This window comes from Saccostrea echinata, unplaced genomic scaffold (assembly GCF_033153115.1).
Source record: "Saccostrea echinata isolate AGI-Se365-2 ecotype Australia unplaced genomic scaffold, CSIRO_AGI_Sech_v1 ptg000012l, whole genome shotgun sequence".
Lineage (NCBI taxonomy): Eukaryota > Metazoa > Mollusca > Bivalvia > Ostreida > Ostreidae > Saccostrea > Saccostrea echinata.
In genome coordinates this window covers 19,047,948-19,065,910 of record NW_026889761.1, presented here as the reverse complement: position 1 = coordinate 19,065,910, position 17,963 = coordinate 19,047,948, and the positions used below count along the sequence as shown (strand labels likewise).

The following is a 17,963-nucleotide window of genomic DNA, read 5'->3' as shown; positions in this document are numbered from 1 at the left end:
TTTCCATTTCAAGTTGGACAAGTGCGACTTGCATGATAACATTGGACTCGAAGTTCTTTTTATACCTATCACGAACTAGCAGACAGTCAAAACGACCACAAGATAACTTCAGGCAGTATTTATTTACAAGTTCAGCATTTCCCCTTGAAATTAAATCCTAACAGTATCACATCATAGTAATCACAGTTTATAGTGAATCAATAAATGATATTGAAATAAATAATATATTTAAATTGATCAAGTGTACTTTGCAAGTTAGCAGAATTTTAATTAAGAAAATGGCAACTGTAAAAACTTTTGTGTTAATTAAGGGATCAACAGTATAAATTTGAGAATTGGCATGGGCTGATAAGTCCACTTTATCTTTGCACTGTTCCTTTCATTGTATTTTATTTCTTCCCTAGTGAACAGACTGGTGAAGCGATGGGTATTACTGTTGAAAATCATATAAAATCAGACTATGTGAAAGACTGAAAGAAAAAACAACAATATAAATAAACAAATTTAGATAGATAGATAGATAAATAAATAAATAAATAAATAAATAAATAAATAAATAAATAAATAAATAAATAAATAAATAAATAAATAAATAAATAAATAAATAAATAAATAAATAAATAAATAAATAAATAAATAAATAAATAAATAAATATAGATAAAGTTTATAATATTCTTACTACCGGTATATCATAAAAAAAAAAGGGGGGGGTGTCTTATTTTTAGCTATTCCCGCTCTCAAAGTTTTCGTTCAACCCCTCCCACCCCATCCCTATTTCATTAAACCTGATTGGGTTTTGTCAGGATTTTATGGTTTAAATCACAGTCTCTTAGTAGAACTTTTTTTTTACCGTAGAGTCATATTATTTAGCTACTTGAAGAGGTTTGACCTGCAAATGCTTCTGTAGATAGTATATTGCATTTTAATAAATTATCTTATAACATCATATATCTTCAAACAATTGTTCGTGCCTAATCATACGCAAAGGAAAAAATAGAGAAAAACATAAGGTACATGGAGAATATTCATCAATACAAACATTCCCTCACTAGATTAAAAATGTAATTATAGGGCCCAGGGATCTAATCCAGTTTTCCGTTTTTATACGATCTGCTACTGTACTTCCGTTTTGAACCGTCTTCTAATGAGCATTACCGACGCCATCTTATCTGACAAAGAGTGGCTGCAAATCAGGGACAAAGTTATCTCTTATTCAGACATGTCTTCGCCAACAAAGCCGCCAATGGAGGCCAAGAAAGAGGACTCAAAAGCAGAGGATAATAAAAATCAAATGCAGGGAAACAAAAATAATCCAGAACAGCAGGGAAAACCACAAGACAACCGTGGAGGAAACCAACGCGGTGGTCGTGGAGGATATCGCGGCGGTGGTAGGGGTGGTGGCCCAGGCGACAGGAATCAAAGAGGTGGTAGAGGGGGTGGTGGAAATAGAGGCCGCGGGGGAATGAATCGTGGTGGTAGTGGGGGAGGAGGTGGTGATAGACGAGGAAATCAGGGTCAGTTTGAATTTGGCCAAGGTGGTTTTAAGCAAAATGAACCACAAATGAATGTCATGGCTCAAGATACTGGCCCCAAAGAGCCCAAAAAGTTCACAGGCAGATGTCGATTGTTTGTTGGCAATGTTACATCAGAGACATCTGAGGAAGAGTTCAAAGAGCTGTTTTCCAAATATGGTGAAACTGGAGAGATGTTTTTGAATGGGGCCAAAGGTTTTGGATTTATACGTTTGGTAAGACAAAAATGATAAACAAAATGAGTATCCAGGATGCAGAAAAAAAAAGCACTCATCCACTTGTCATGGAAGAGTAAAAATCTACCAAGGACAAGTGGGTGTCATAATCTGCTTGCCTCTCGTCATGCTGATGTCAGGTGACAAGTAAAATTTTTGATATGGTACTAGACCAGTGTTTTTTTTTTCAGTACTTTGGGACTGGGGGCCGGGGCCCTCAAAATTTGGAATTTCAGCGTCAATTAGGCTAAATTGGAAATCTCCCAGAAAACCCAGTCACTTAAAAAGCATTGTCAAAAAGCTTTGTTTTTGTCTTTGTATTACTTTAACACACAATTGTTATAACAAATCAAGACTATTCATGGTATGAATTATCTAATTACTTGATCAAGAACAATATTGATATGAATAATCTAATTATGAAGAAATCAAACATGGCTGAACAACAAAACCTGCTTGAACTTCACTGAAAAACATGCAATAAACTGAATTCGATAACATATTTTGTAAGTTTTTCTTTGGGAAAACTTCCACTATGGGAAAATACAGGCATATTTTCAATTGGGACTGGGGCCAAATTTCGGCCCCAAATCGGCTATAAAAAAATCACTGTAGACAACTTCATTCCTAAGAGTTATCTCTCTGTTGGCGTAACGATCTTTTTTCTCACTATATCCTTTGTAACTTACCAGTAAATATTTTAAACCATCAAACGCTTTCAGGCAATTTTGTTTTTTTTTTTCACCTGCTGAGTTCGTAATAAAATGCCAAGTCTTTGATTAAACATCGGTAAAATGTAGTGTATATTTTTCTTTTTTTCTCTTTCCGTACATTTATTTATGTTTGGGTTATATTTATAGGATATTGAGTGTTAATAATTATTCTTTGTATCTTTGATATAGGACTACAGACATAATGCAGAGGCAGCAAAGGCAGCATTAGATGGAAGTCAGCATAAGGGAAGAACACTAAGAGTAAGATTCTCTAACCAGGGTTCAGCCATCAAAGTCAAGAATCTCTCTCCATTTGTTTCTAATGAGCTTCTTGAGATGGCCATGCAGCAGTTTGGGGAAATAGAACGAGCAGTAGTTGTAGTTGATGACAGAGGAAGGTCTACTGGTGAGGGAATCGTAGAATTTGCAAGGAAGCCAGGTGCTCAGCAGGCTTTGAAACGCATAAATGATGGAGTGTTCCTATTGACCTCGTAAGTTTTGTAAATGCACAAGAGTATATTTATACCCCCAGTTTAAAAAGTGGGGGTTATATAGTGATGGGGTGTCTGTCTGTACAACTTCCATCCATCTATACTATAACATCCTCATGTCCGTAACACTTGGTGGTATCCATCTCTAATCGGCAACTCCTCCAATGCCACCAAATAAAATTTAATGAAACACACACAGAATCTTCATTACATAGTCCCATTGTGCACCTCTTTCCAAACAGAATCTTCATCCTTGTGTCCCTCCTATTTTACATTTTAATCAAACAGATATTTGGGGTCTACCACAGCAAAACATGGACACAGGCATTCTTTCTATAACATTGGGGGGTACCCATCTCTTATCTGAAACTCCTCCTATACCACTAAGTAAAATTTAATGAGATGTTCATATATTCTTTATTAAATAGTGCCATTTTGCACTTATTTTACTTTCTGATCAGACATTTACATGTATTTGTGGTTTTCTGTAGCAAAAAAAAATGGACTTTGCCATTATACTGACTCATATGGGAGTATGGGGTATCATTTTGTGAGCTCATTGCTCACAGTACCTCTAGTTAATGTTTGAAAGACGGCATATTCATACTGATTGAAAAAAATCAGTGATTTTATTAATGTATTTATAAACTTTTATTGAAAAGGTAAAGTTTAAACAAATGTGTATTCTTGTTTAAACTTATTGCATATATATTATCTAATTAGGTCCCCACGACCCATTTCTGCTGAAAACTTGGAGGCCAAAGATGAGGAAGATGGACTCTCTGAGAGATTCATGCCAAAAAATCAACAGTACCAAGCAGAAAGAGAGAAGGAACCCAGATTTGCACCCCCAGGATCATTTGAATACAGATTTGGTCTAAAGTACAGAGAGATTGATGAGATGGAAAAACAACAGATAGAGAGAGTAAAGCAGGAAATGGACCAACAGAGACTGAAATTGGAGAATGAAATGGAAGGAGCCATGTTTGACTTCCAGGCCGAGCAAATTAGAGCAGGTAATGCACAAAACTTGAACAGGATATATATTGCTCTTAAAAAACTTTGTATATTTAAATTCTTGAAGAGTATTTGCTATTTTCACTAATTTATTGAAATAATGAAGAAGACCCACAAGATTTTGGTATACATTGTTTGTTGATAGATTTACTGAGACAGCAGGAAGAACTTCGTCGCTTAGAGGAAATGAAAACGGAGAAAATGAGGCGCAGACAGGAATTTGACTACAGGTGAGTTTTCTGCATATATTGTTTGTGTTGTTTCGTAATTCAGTTTTTAGAAGATATTAAGTTTTCATTTAACTTTGAAGTGATAAGATTAAATGGAAGATGTTTAACTTTAATTCTTTTATATGTGATGATTGGAAATTCTAGGGGTTGAATGTAAAATATTGCAACATTTTTCTGGATGCTGATTTATTAGTACCATAAAAATGAAACATTCCTATCTAAAATTTCCACTTTGTCATGTTGTTAAATTTTTAGTTTAATTGGTTTGAAATATTGAATCCTGCTGTAGGTTTGAAGAAGAGCAGAGGCTGATGATGGATGATGACAGACAACAGATGATAAGAGGAGGGCGACCAGGCATGGACCAGGTCAGTTGGTTTTCAGACTCTTTACTCTGGCAGATTTTGCAGTGTGGAGGATCATCCATGGACTTGATATTAGGGTCATTAGCTATTAAGGGTGGGAAGAAGAGGTTTTATAAATCTCAGATTTTGGTAATCAGGGTCGCGTGTGGTGGAAAACTCTACTATAGGCTCAGAATTTTGAGTAAAAACTTGGAATTCTTCATGTCAGTTGTGTTTCTGTGTGTAGGGTTGTCCCTAAGCCCCAGGGACCGGGGAATTTCCCTACCTATTATGACATAATACCCCGGTTATTCTGGTATTCCCCATCAACCTGCACTTTGGAGAGCAACCCCAGATCACCTTCTAGTTCAAATCTTTGGGACAACCCTGTGTTTGTATTAAAGATTATTAGATTTAAGAAAAATCATAAATGGATTCAAATGGTCATGGCATAAATTAAAACCATACAACATAAAGTTTACATTGCAACTGATGCATACGAAATAAGTTCTTAATGATTTATTTTGTTTCACATAATGTTTTAAAGAAAAGTATACAAATACAGTTAAGCTTATTTTGATGTGATATCTTGTAGCCTGGTGGAAGCATGCTGAGAGGTGAAAGCCAAAGAGCGGGAGGAGGCACACCTCTCCCTCCCCCTCCTGCTCCCCCGGCAGGGATGGGTTTTGACACAGCTGACCAGGTAAGTCTTCTGTTTTATACTGAAAACTTCACCACACTGAGCTAATACATAATGAAGGTGGTGTTGGCAGAGGACTGAGCTGTGAGGTTTGTATATTTGATATAGAAGATCAACCTAGCCCAGGAGAGAAAATTTCTTGATTACATCTTACTAAATTCTTTTTCAGTAGCAATGTGTCTGGCTACACAGGATGCAAAAAAATCACTTTTTCGTGTCATCAACTGACAAATTTTAAATGTATTAAATTACTGTATCAAGACACATTTTGTAAATTTCCTAGAAATATCATTAGCAAGAGAGGTGGATCTCCTGAAAAACTCAACATTATAACAAACGACACAAGTGACTTCAGTCAAATTTTTGTATGTAAAAACAGAAAAGAGAAACCAGAAATATGACAATGAGAAGCATAATCCATTTATAAGTTTTGATGCATTGTTCCTGGGATATTATCATCAAATTATGGATGAAGGAACAAATAAACATACGTGTGTTGCAAAATGGCCAGTCAAATTAATGCCGGACTGAAGACTGCTTAAAAATGCAAAAGAATGTAAAGAAAGATGTTTTTGATAGAGTATAGTCAGGTTATGAAAATGAAACTATTTTTGAAGCACATTGACTGTCAAGATGAGGACCTGTATGGGCATCATTATAATTTATGATACCAGGATCGGTCTTCAAACATCTTATTAAATGCTATGATGGGCTTGATCAACAGTTAAACAGGTTTTAGGGCTTATATTTTACAGAAATCTTTGGAAGCACATTCGAAAATATTCTATCATTTAAACACTGCGCGAAGGCATTTAAGCAGTGAATAGTTTTAAATCAAACTGAATGTCTGAATCCACAGTGGGGGAAAAATTGTTGACAATGTGTGTCATTTCATGGGATGGCATAGAAAATAAATTTACAAAACATTCAGAGGTGTGCAATTACAAAAATTAGTTACTAGCCTGTCGGGCTAGTGGCAGTAACAAAGTTACTAGCCCGAGGTTGCCAGTCACTAGCCCATTAACTACCGAGAACAATACATGTATAAGTATAACAAAAAGGTTTCCAAAAAACATTTAAGTTGAAATAAATAAAACAAATAATGGTTTGCTCTTTGTTATTGTCAGGTACTTCTCCCTATTTTTATCGACTATAATTGTCACTGAAACAACTGGCGATAGCAACACACAATACATATAGGTTAAAACGAATTAAAGATTATGATTTTATAACAAAGCTAATTCATACATCAATTCAGTCGACGTAGATATAGGTATACTTTCGTATTAGATTTACTAGCCCAGGTGTCAGGCGATGGTAATTGCACACTCCTGAACATTTGAGAAATACTTCATTGAAGGTTAATAAGAAAACATATACTCCTGCTTAAAAAGTGGGGGGGGGGGGGGGGATATAGTGGTGGAAGTGCCCATCCCTATGTCCTTTCGTCCATCCATTCGTTACACTTGGGGGTAGCCATCCCTTATCCACAACTTTCTTACTCCACTGAATTCAATTTATTGAAACTTTCATGAAATCTCTATTACAAAAAGCATTGGGCATATCCTATTTTACTTATTGCTAGGACACAAATTTGGGTTCTCCCAGAGCAAAACATAGACACTGTCATTCTTTCTACAATATTGGGGGTTTCCATCTCTTTATCTGCAACTCTTCCTATACCACTGTATTAAAATTAAGGAGACCTAGTTTTTATTACATAGTGGCTATGTGCACCTCCTATTTTACACTTAGATTGGACAGATGTTTGGGGTTTCCCCATAGCAAAACATAGATATATTCTTTCTATTATATTGGGAGTATGCATCTCTTATCCATAATTCCTCCTACACCACTGAATGCAATTTAGCAAAAAATTTCACAGAATTTATTACATATTACCGTTGTGCATCTATATGTATTTTATGTTTCAATCAGACAGATATTTCGGGATTTTCCCATAGCAAAATATGGACACTGCCATTCTTTGTACAATATTGGGGATACCCAAGTCTTATCCACGACTCCTCCTTTACCATGGAATAAAATTTAAGGAAACTTTCACAGAAACTTACTGCATATTCCTTTGTGCATTAATTTATTTTATATATTGATTGGACAGATATTTGGGATTTACCATAGCAAAATATAGACTTTGCCATTATACTCATATGAGAGTTGGGGTATCACAATATCTATAGTTATTTGTTTTATATTGAGGGGGGGGATAAGACAAAGTACAATATTGTAATTTTTTCTCATTTGTTTTTATTGTTTATTGATTTATTTGTTTTTGTTTTATGGTATGCCATACATTTATTAATGATACATTGTATGTGTATTAATAATATATGAGAAGAGGTTCAGTACAGGGTAAAGTTCAAAACCCCAAATGAAGCACTCAAAAAAAGGAGCATTTCAGAATCAAACTTCAGAAAAACTGAAATGCTGTTAAGAAATGATTAACAAATTTTCAACACACATTTTCAAATGTTTAGATGCAAAATTTAGAAAATCCAGTGATCTAGAAGATGGTAAGAAATTGAATTGTAACTTGAGAGAAATAAAGGTTGTTAAATAAATATTTTACACAGATTTCATATAAGCTTTTGGAAACTTGTAGTTGTAAATGCTGGTTTTACTTAGCACCTTAAGGTATCCGACCCATATTAGAACCTAATTTTCTAACCATAAATATCCATCATGTATTAAATAATCTGATATTAATTCAAAGCTTTTTAGAGTAGAAAAGGATTTACCAAGAGAAATTTTCAAAAATATTATACCTAAGCAGTAAGTAATTAATGAAGATTGCACTGAGGTCTATGGGGACAAGCAAATTTTTGAAAATAAAAATTTAGATATTAAGAATATCAATAAATGCTATAGTGGAAAGATGTATTGAATTATTAGGAATATAAAAAAGATTGAAAACTAATTTTTTAACAAATAGATTTTTTGAGAATTGATTTTTTTATTGATTAAAAGCAAAGGGGGATAACTTTTCATGGACAGGACAAGGTCAAAAATTAGGACACATTCCACTCTTACATATTGATTTGTTTGTTTATGTTGTTTAACGTCCCTCTCGAGAATTTTTCACTCATATGGAGACGCCACCACTTGCTCGGCACTATGGCCATTGAGCAGTGAGGGATCTTTTTCGTGCCAGCACCTACTGTGACAGGGGACTTCGGTTTATACGGTCTCATCCGAAGGACCGGTCTCCACATCCCACAGTGGGATTCAAACCCACGACATAAGGATCAAACTCCTTACTTCGCGACTCTAGAGCAGACGCTCTAACCACTGCGCCACACAGGCAACTCTTACATATTGATACTAAAGCATGAAGATTGTCTAATTATACTGAGTATTCAGCCAATATATATCTTTTATGCATTCAGATTCATTGGATCTGAGGCAATTATGGGTTGGATACCTTAGACATTAAAATATAACAATTTGGCATTTTATCAATTACAAATCAGCATTGAAATATTATAAATCAACCTTGATATCTTAAAAATCAATCATGGTACATGTAACTTACTTATTAAAATTGAACAGAATGTAAAGTAGCATTGAACTGAAATTTTAAAAGAAAAAAAAAAAAAAAAAAAGGGGGGGGGGTTAAATGTTTTGTACTTTTAAAAAAGGTGATCTGCTCTGAAAAGTGTTTTTAAAAAAATCTGATTTGGTGAAAATTTTACTTCAAAAATTAAAATCGTATATTTTATAGCTAGATTTATTTTACATTGGTTAGGGGTTACATCTTGCCATGTTTTACAAGGTTCTCAAAGTAATGTAGTATCATTCTGGTAATATGAGGTTTGATTCAAAAGAGAACATTTAATGAGTTTAAGGGGAACAAATTTTGTCAATACATCTGAAAGAACCTCTCTTTATTGCTAACTTTGAGGATCTTGTTACAATATGATGCTAGGTGATAAACATTGTTATAAATATTTACGTCTTCCTCAATAGATGCCAAGCGGTTCCTTTGGCAAAAAGGGAAGTGATAAGGGAGACAACAAAATGGTAATGTATCTTGTGGTTAATCACAAATAGGGAATGTGATTAATCGCTGTGTTGGGTGGGCTTATTTTTGTGCAAAATATATTTATTCATTTATGATTTATTTAATTATTGTTTATCAAATGTGTGATGGGTTTATTCTCAGTCCAAAACAACATAAGGTAAAATGGCAATAAAAAAAAAAAACCCAGAACAGATGGCCATTCTTCATAAAATATGGTCCATTGAATCATATTGATTTTTTAAAGCCCTGTGTCAAGAAGTGGATGCCTTTTAATAATCACTACATCTGCCTGTCAAAACATCTATGTGATGCAATAAATTGAGTACCTTTCAATCTACAGACTGGTTAGAGTAGATGCAGATTTTGAGGACAAAGGTCAAGGTCAAAGTCAAAATTTTAACACAATCTTAAATTGTATATATATTTTATCCTACAGTCTTCTTCATGCTTAACTACATAGCTTAACAGTTGCTCAAGGGACTTTTTTGGTTTGTGACTTGAAATTACTGGTGTGACCATTGTGATGCAATGTTAGAATTGTAACCTACAAACTTCAAAAGTAGTACAGTACAATTCATTTTTTATCATACCGGTTTTATATCATACTTCTTTTTTTATCATAGATATCTGAAACACAAAACCATTTCTTAATAATTCATTATAAATTTTGTCTGTTATTATCATAGGTAAAAGTATACACTTCGCTTACTATAATAGAAAATGTCTGTCCGTAATATTTTTTTCACACCTTTTCACTCTTGGGACAATCAACAAAACAAAAGATAACACCTATCTACACCTGTGGTTCATGCATTGTCGCTTGTCTATACACAATGGCTCGATTTTCTCTTTGAAATTTGCCGATAGTGAAAGACTGGGGAGATTAGTCACACTTCAGTGCACTTACCTGAGCGATTGACAGGGAGTCTGTTTATTTCATGAAGTACATGACAGGATAACACGAACTCTTTTTTTTCATAACTTATTTTCTTCTTATGTTAATCCTGAATTGTACGTTCGTAATAAATACGTTTTACCAAATGTGTTGAAACTAAATTTAGTGTCAATATTAACCCAAGCTTTCTTACGCTTGGTGTCTGGATCAATGTTCATAGTTAATTACATTTACAAAACTACCCGATTAATTAAAGAAATAATTAAGTGAAATTAACTCTTTCACCAGTCTGTCCAAGCGGCTTTGAATGCATATGCTCATCAGTGTATCAATTAATTTTAATTACGGCGACATTAAGTGTAAATAGGTAATTTTTTTTATGTCTACTTTGGATGAATAAAAGAAACAATTTGAATGCATGCTTTGTTGCTGTGTTAATTTATTTAATATGTGACCAAAAAAAAAAAAAAAAAAAAGCCCGGAACGAAACATTAGTAATTTGAATTGACCATAAATAAAAAATGAAAGTAGATCAAAATAAACAACATGGATGCCAAGGGATCTAGAAGATTGAATTTGAAGCGTATTAAGCTTTATTTAAGTGAATTTATTTATAATAAAAAGTTGAAACAGTAAGTACATATTGTGAAATGATATGTCAATTAACTTGTATTTCAAATAAACCTAAAAAATCGAAATTATATGTAACGTAAGATGTATAATACATCCAATAATTTATACAAACGTCGTATCGTCAGCCGTCCGACATGAATTTCAGCCAACTATGGTTATTGTAAAAGTCGCTTATTATAAAGTTTTGGCCTGACAAATAAACTATGATAATAAACAAATTGTACTGTACATAGGTAGAGAATGGTAAGACAAACAAAATTCTGGAGAATAGGGGGTTATTTGAACCAAGGTCAAAGGTCGAGATAATTGAAATGATCACTATGATGCAGTAACTATGACATTTTCATAATCACAGACTTTCTATATATAATGTAAAGTTTAGAGGAGAGTGATCGAAGGAAAGTATCTGTAGACTATGAGAATACTTCATTAAAGTCAAGGTTGAAGGGTGAACTTTTTTATATGACCAATTTAATGCAATACCTTCAACATTTTATAGCCTATAGACTTCATATAAGTATCTGAAGTGAAGAATATATTTTTAAAGACACTTATTATGTGATACAAATCTGTGAAACAAGTCCGAGAGTATTCCAAAATTCTTATCATTACACAATTCAAAGAAACCCCTATAGATTTAAAGGCCAAATGCTCAAAGGCAAGGTCAAGTTTATCAATCATGTTAATGTAAGTATACCATGAGACCTGTATGACTTTGTCAGTTTTTCTAGTTATTAAACCTTCTTGTAATTTATTTTCTTGATAAGATGCTTAAATTAATCGTAATTTTTATTTTAACTGATGACTTTATCCATGAAAAATATTGAATATACTGAATATTGAAATAGCGAAATCGGCAAAGTTGAATTTTGCTAAACTGGAAAAATCTTTTTCTTATCATGCTTATCTGGAGTAGGCATTGTTTTTCCAATAGGCCATAATAAAAAAAATCTAGATTTTCATCACCATCTACCCTGATTTTTTATAATTCTGTTTTCACAATCAAAATTTGGAAATTTTAGTATTTCTACATCTTGATTCTGTTTGGGAATCAGTATACAACATAACATTCAGCTTTTGTTTCAAGTCTTGCAAATAATGTTACCATGATTTTGACACCTGACGGGTGGTGTTTTCAGTAATATGTATTAAACAAGGATCACTGAATGTGAAGGATTGATGAGGTTGTAAAATAAGAGATATGTACATTTAAATGGAACTTGACAATGACTTATTCTGGTATAAAAGATAACTGCACCAAATGACAAGGTCAACCAAAAATATCAAATAAAAGATAAAATCCACCCACCCACCACAATTTTTCCAAACAAAAAATGGATCAGAAACTAGGATTTTTTTTTATTATGGTCTTATTGACAGTAAAATGCATTTTGAAATTATGAAATACCAAAAAACAAAAAGAGCACTGTCTTACATTTCACAGAGTATTTACTCCATAACCTTATAAACAATATGAAAAATATTTAAAGTGAAAGGGATGAAAATCCGTCTTCAAGAGTTTTGTCTTAACAAGACTAGAATGTTCAGGTGATTTTAAGGTGTATATGTGCCTAAGCACCTAAAAAAAATTTCTGCATGTTCAAACAAAATTGTATCAGTGATTCAGTTCATGTACTATAATATGACAACAAGAAATTCTTCAGTATTTGTACCATTAACCTTTGGTTTGATGACCTCTGAACCAAAGACCCAAGCTTTCTACAAAGAATTTTTCATATTATCCCAAAAGTTACTACAGAACATTTTGCCTCATGTCATGGTAAAATTGTTCCAAGCTACAAGTGACCATCATCAGTAGCTGGAATGAGAATAAAATAAAATACTAAAAAGACAGGCACTGGCAAGAAATTCCCAGATTTTTGCCATTAATTGTCTTAAATGCCTGTATTATATGGGCAGTACTATCAAGGAAATGTTAATGTTAATCATTGCAAAACAGTATGTAGCAAGTTATGTCTATTCATTCAATTTGTCATGCAGTAAAAGAACAAACTTTGATGCAACACAAAATTTATAATTCCATAGTAGAAGCAAAACTGCCCATTTCTGCTTACCCCCCGTTCACACAGAGCTGCGACTTTACGACGATCATCCCGATCAAGCCACGATCTGAAAAAGTTTTGGATCGGGGCGGATCGGAGCCGATCGGCGTCTAAATCGAGCAATTTGGCAAATTATGGTCTTCATTACGACCGTACTACGATGCCCCTACGTCAAACACGCTGCTAACACGCTTCTACTACAATGTTACGCAGACCGTTGCCGACCAGCGGTCGCGTTTACTGCGTTTACGCTACGCTGCCGCTACGACATTCAAGATCATACTACGACGCTACGCAGACCTAGATGACTGTACGACGATATCGCTACGGTGGTGCCGATTTTATTACGATTGTATTACGCTTCTAGTACGATTTTGGCGATGATGTATATATATCTTGGGTTTGAAACATATTTTTCACTTCTGTCCAAACTTTACCACGGGGTTTACGGGGCATTTTAATTGTAACTGTAACAAGATGTGAAAAGTTCGAAGTCTCAGCTGCAAATGATCGTCAAGTATAGTGTAACCCTTTACATGTAGTTGACAGATGATGCTTGGACAAATATCAGCGCTATAAAAACAAACTGCTGCCTGATAGGTCGTGGTATGATCGGCGTAAGGTCATTGTAGGTCTTCGTAGGATCGTCAGGAACGTAGAGAGATTGTAGTGGGAACGTAGTAAAAACGTATTCGGAGTGCTGTAGGAGCGTATACTTGATAAGTTCCCAATCGTACTACGCTTTTACTGCGCTTTTACCACGATCACGAAGATCTCTCCACGATGCTTCCGCGCTGCTTGTACGATTACGGCGCTTCTACTACGCTCTTTTTACGACTTTACCCCGAAGCGTGGCGAGAGCGTAGAGCTCTCCGATCATGAAGACTCTACCGCGATCATACTGCGCTTATAAAGACTCCACTTCGTTTCTCCTGCAATTTGTCACGATCGGCCACGTTTTCGGCCACGCTTTGATCGTAGTAGAAGCGGCGTCTATGCGTGAACGGGGGCTTAAGCCAGGGCGAATTGAGCACACATTCAAAAATATTCTTTGAAAAACATAATATGAATGTCAGTGCTAATGACCCCCAAAAATTGCCTGATTTTTAGACTGGAGAGAATCTGCCATTATCCATACTTTTTTATGATGCTTCATTGGTTTTTAACATTTAATTTTCATGTTTTACTTTCTTTGCATACATAATTTTATCAATAATTTGGTAAACAATGATTTTGATGATTTGAATACTGAAACATAACAGACATATCTTTTGCATCATGCTTGAAGTGTTCACAAAATGTTCAGCCCTACAATGTTGCAGTGATGTCTCTGGTGTTGTGTTTATAATGCGATTCCAAGTTGTGGTGTTAAAGAATTTCATACTTTGCAGTTAAATATGTAATTTGAAAATGTACATGTTTAAATTTTTAAGGTGTCTATTAAGTGGAATTCTAGATTTTGGAGCCACTGAATTGCAGATAAAAGTATTATTGATATAATATTTACTCAGTGCAGAGTAGAACATGTTGTTTTATTCATCACCAGTATTGGCAATTTGTTTAAGCTTACAATACTTATGTAAATTTAAGAAAAAATATGTGCTCCTTTGCCAAGGAATACAATTTGCCAAAATATTTTCATGAAATGGCTGTCTCATTTGAAAGAAAGACATGTACCATCCAATAACTTATTAATAAATATGATTTGAGTGTCTCTCTCCTGACGGTTACTATTAAATTTTGAGAACCTATTTGACAATACCTGTTCAATGCAGGTCCAGTAGAAGGACCCAGTCTCTGTTTAAAAGTGACTCTTTTTTCCCCCCAAAATGAAGGTAAAAATTCACAAATGACAAGCAGGTTGAGTTTTTAGTTCATTTTAATAAAAATCTCTTTCCTAAATTTTCAGATAGTTCATAATAATGTGAATATTAATTAAGAGTTACAATCTATCCTTCTTTCACAGTAAAACATGATACAATGTTTCCCAATTTTGCTACTTTTCAGTTTTTGAATTCCAAAATGAAAGGGTACAGGACCCTGTAGAAAAACAGTCAATAAAACATTGAATATGTAATAATAACCAAATGGAATAAACCTTAATGGAGTCTTTTTGTTGTTGTGTACATATAAGTTGTAACGGTACAAGTAAGAAATCGTATGACATCATGTTTGATCTAAAAGTACAATAATAGTAAGTCAGCACCCGTCATTGGAGAGGGATTTGTTCTTGAATTCTCTTTGTATGGTTGTTTTATTATGAAGTACAGGTCTGGTTATTATTTTACTTCTGATAGATGGAATAAAGCTGAAGTGAATGTAAGCATGTAAACACTGAATTTTATTTTAGACATGCCACTACATTCTTTAAGATTTAATTCTTTGACAACGGTTTTGTGGAAATGGATTGAGACATCATGGAAGCAACATTGTGGCTTTTATTATTATATGATGCAAATGATATGCCTATTGGTATGTAATAATTTGTAATGTGCTGAACTGTAGTTAATATAATTTAACCATGTAATGTAAAGTTTATTGCAGGAATCAACCAAATGATTGTTGTGTATTAAAGAAATGTGTGGAGGTTCAGATCAGAGGGAAGTAACTGGTTAAATGATAGTGACTTGCAACACTACTACTGGTCTGACATTAAGTGATTAATAAAAAGAAAAAAAAGAATATTGCTATTCTGATATTTTTGTGTCAGAAAAGACTATTGATATGTTGGAGAAGTGTATGCTTGTAATCTGAAGGAAAATTGTGATGTATTTTAGGTAAGAAAGTAAAACAATTTGCCTTTGAGATCAATGAAAACAGTTCCAGTTAAATGGATTTTGCATCATATGCAAGAAAAATTTATACAAATAATTAAAAACACATATTGATGTCAGACTATGCCATGGTTTACATGATAAAAACATTATTATCTCCTTTCCCTGTAAGTATTGGATGTGTAGCTATTTAATAGAGGTACTTGTATCTTGAGCGTTGGTTAGAACATAACATTGAGCATGTTGAGGGGTTTGTCCGATTTTCAGCAAAAAAATTTTTCTAAAATCAAAGCTGAATGTTGTGAAGTGTATGTGTTTTTTGAGATACAGCAAGGGTGATATTGGAAGTAATAACCTTTGAATTGTTAATTGGTGTTTTGAAGGCTGATTTCAAACATCTCTCATTTAATTTTTCTTTAATTGGACATTTCATTAAAGTATACAATGTCTGCTAATTGAATTTTTATTGCTGATGCATATGATTGAATACATCTGATGCATTGCTGTGTTAACATGGATATACATGTTGTATTTGATGTGAACTTTCATTTTGCTGAGTGTCCAGTACACAGTTGAAGACAGTGCTGGGTTTTAGTTTTAAACGTCCATTAAAGAGGGAAAATGAGAGAAAGAAATCAATGGGTTTGGGGGGGGGGGGGGGGATAAGAGATTATTAGAGAATTTAACAGACATTGATTGCAAAGTGAATGTAAAATACTCTTATAGTGTTGATTTTTTTTTTTTTTTTTTGGTTAAAACTTGAGCAAAGTGAATTGGTGCTGCAATTTGAACAGACCATTTCATGTCCTGACTTCGACAGTTTTAACTTTTATCCCCTGGATTGATATAAATATCACCAGACCGTAGTGTTGCTGTCCTGTCTAATGGTTACTCCCAGAAATGAGTATGGACCTCTCCACACATCAACTCTGTAAAGCAAGGTTACTGGTAAGAGATTCTAACTAATGATATTTTTTTTTCTTTTCTTTTTTCCCCGATGTTCACTTGGATGCCCTTCGATGATACCTGAAATGTTCCCGATGTGTGATTTTCTGCCCATTGGATATCCTTCTACTTTAATTAAAACCCATACAAACATTCCTGAACACTTTTCTGAATGTTATTTTGACAATGATACAGAATCGTTTTGATTCTAATGCTGGTAGTTTTGGAGGTAGCTCATCCAATTTCGGAGGTCACCCTGGTGGCAATGCGTCTAACCAAGGTGGTATGTTTGGTAATAACCGAAATATGGGTGGGATGGGGAATCGAAATGATAGGAGAAGAGATATGGGGAATGTAGGCGGTCCCAGAGATGACTATGGAGATATGAAGAGAATGAGGAGATTTTAAGCTAGTGTTTATTCGCATCATGAAAACGCATGGAAAATATAGTGATTTGACTTATGATCTGATTTTATCCATGGATTGTTGTAAAGTGCTGGATTTACAGATATTTTAGCACTATACTTCGGAGAATTTAAAGTTCATAACTCTGAAGAAGAAATCTGTTATTGCTTATTTTCTAAAATAAAAAAAAAATATTTTATCCTGTAGATAGCTATTTTTATATGGAAGAGGAATACTTTTAGCCATTTCTAAGCCATAGAAAATAGAACTACATATTACTTTGCTTTTGACTTGAAAGCAAACTTTAACATAGTACATGTTGTGTATTAAATGAAAGCAAAAAATCGTGTCATGTATTTCTTGATAATTGATGTCATTATTTGTAATTCATTGTATCATACACTAATAAAGATTTGAGTCTATATAAGCTGCTGAGGTTGAAGTTTTTCATGTGATTAAAACATTAGCAAGTATTTTTAACATATTAAGTAATTTACAGTTTGCCAGCAGAGTTACTAGGTAGAAACTCATAACTTGTAGCTCTTCAAAGAACGTCAAAAAGGGAAGGGGGTTGCATTTTCATTCTTATCCCATAATTAAAAATAATGCTAGGATGTAGCATGGTTTTCAAAGTGAGGCATAGTTAGAAAAATTACTGGCAATTGGGGGGGGGGGGATTCTCAATTCCTAACTGATGTTCCTGAAAAAAAAATCTCAGTTACAATGGCACAAGAGGGTCCAAACCTGCTGCAACAGAAGTTGGATTGCCAACCAGCCTTTGAGTTAAAACTTCCATACACAATTAACCATTTAAGATTATTTGAAGAAAGGGGGATTGGACTTGTGCCAGAGCCAGTAAGAAAATGCAGATCTAGAAATATATAGCTCTTGGCAATTATTTGATATTACCAAAAATGGACTTAAGTTTTATTAAGTGATATATTAACCACATGCTTATCTTTC

The 17,963-nt window shown here is 34.0% G+C and overlaps 1 protein-coding gene across 2 annotated transcripts; it reads left to right on the top strand.

The window, feature by feature from the left end:
* The first annotated feature begins 1,187 nt into the window (after window positions 1–1,187).
* LOC133185484 (non-POU domain-containing octamer-binding protein-like) lies at window positions 1,188–17,427 on the top strand. 2 transcript variants are annotated; one of them, XM_061320735.1, is made up of 8 exons: window positions 1,189–1,748; window positions 2,651–2,952; window positions 3,676–3,968; window positions 4,115–4,199; window positions 4,489–4,567; window positions 5,139–5,246; window positions 9,231–9,284; window positions 16,791–17,427. In XM_061320735.1, exons 1-8 carry the CDS (start codon window positions 1,221–1,223, stop codon window positions 17,001–17,003), a joined length of 1,662 nt encoding a protein of 553 aa, XP_061176719.1. In that variant the 5' UTR covers window positions 1,189–1,220; the 3' UTR covers window positions 17,004–17,427. The 2 variants fall into 2 exon arrangements, with proteins under 2 accessions (XP_061176720.1, XP_061176719.1); XM_061320736.1 differs by lacking the exon at window positions 9,231–9,284 and having other exon boundaries at window positions 1,188–1,748.
* Window positions 17,428–17,963: the final 536 nt, after the last annotated feature.

Excerpts from the sequence above, each read along its gene's own strand:
- LOC133185484 (XM_061320735.1), top strand. The coding sequence starts at position 1,221 with ATGTCTTCGCCAACAAAGCCGCCAATGGAGGCCAAGAAAGAGGACTCA. Across the intron at positions 2,953-3,675 it reads GGAGTGTTCCTATTGACCTC|GTCCCCACGACCCATTTCTG; the intron begins GTAAGTTTTGTA and ends TTATCTAATTAG. Across the intron at positions 5,247-9,230 it reads GTTTTGACACAGCTGACCAG|ATGCCAAGCGGTTCCTTTGG; the intron begins GTAAGTCTTCTG and ends CTTCCTCAATAG.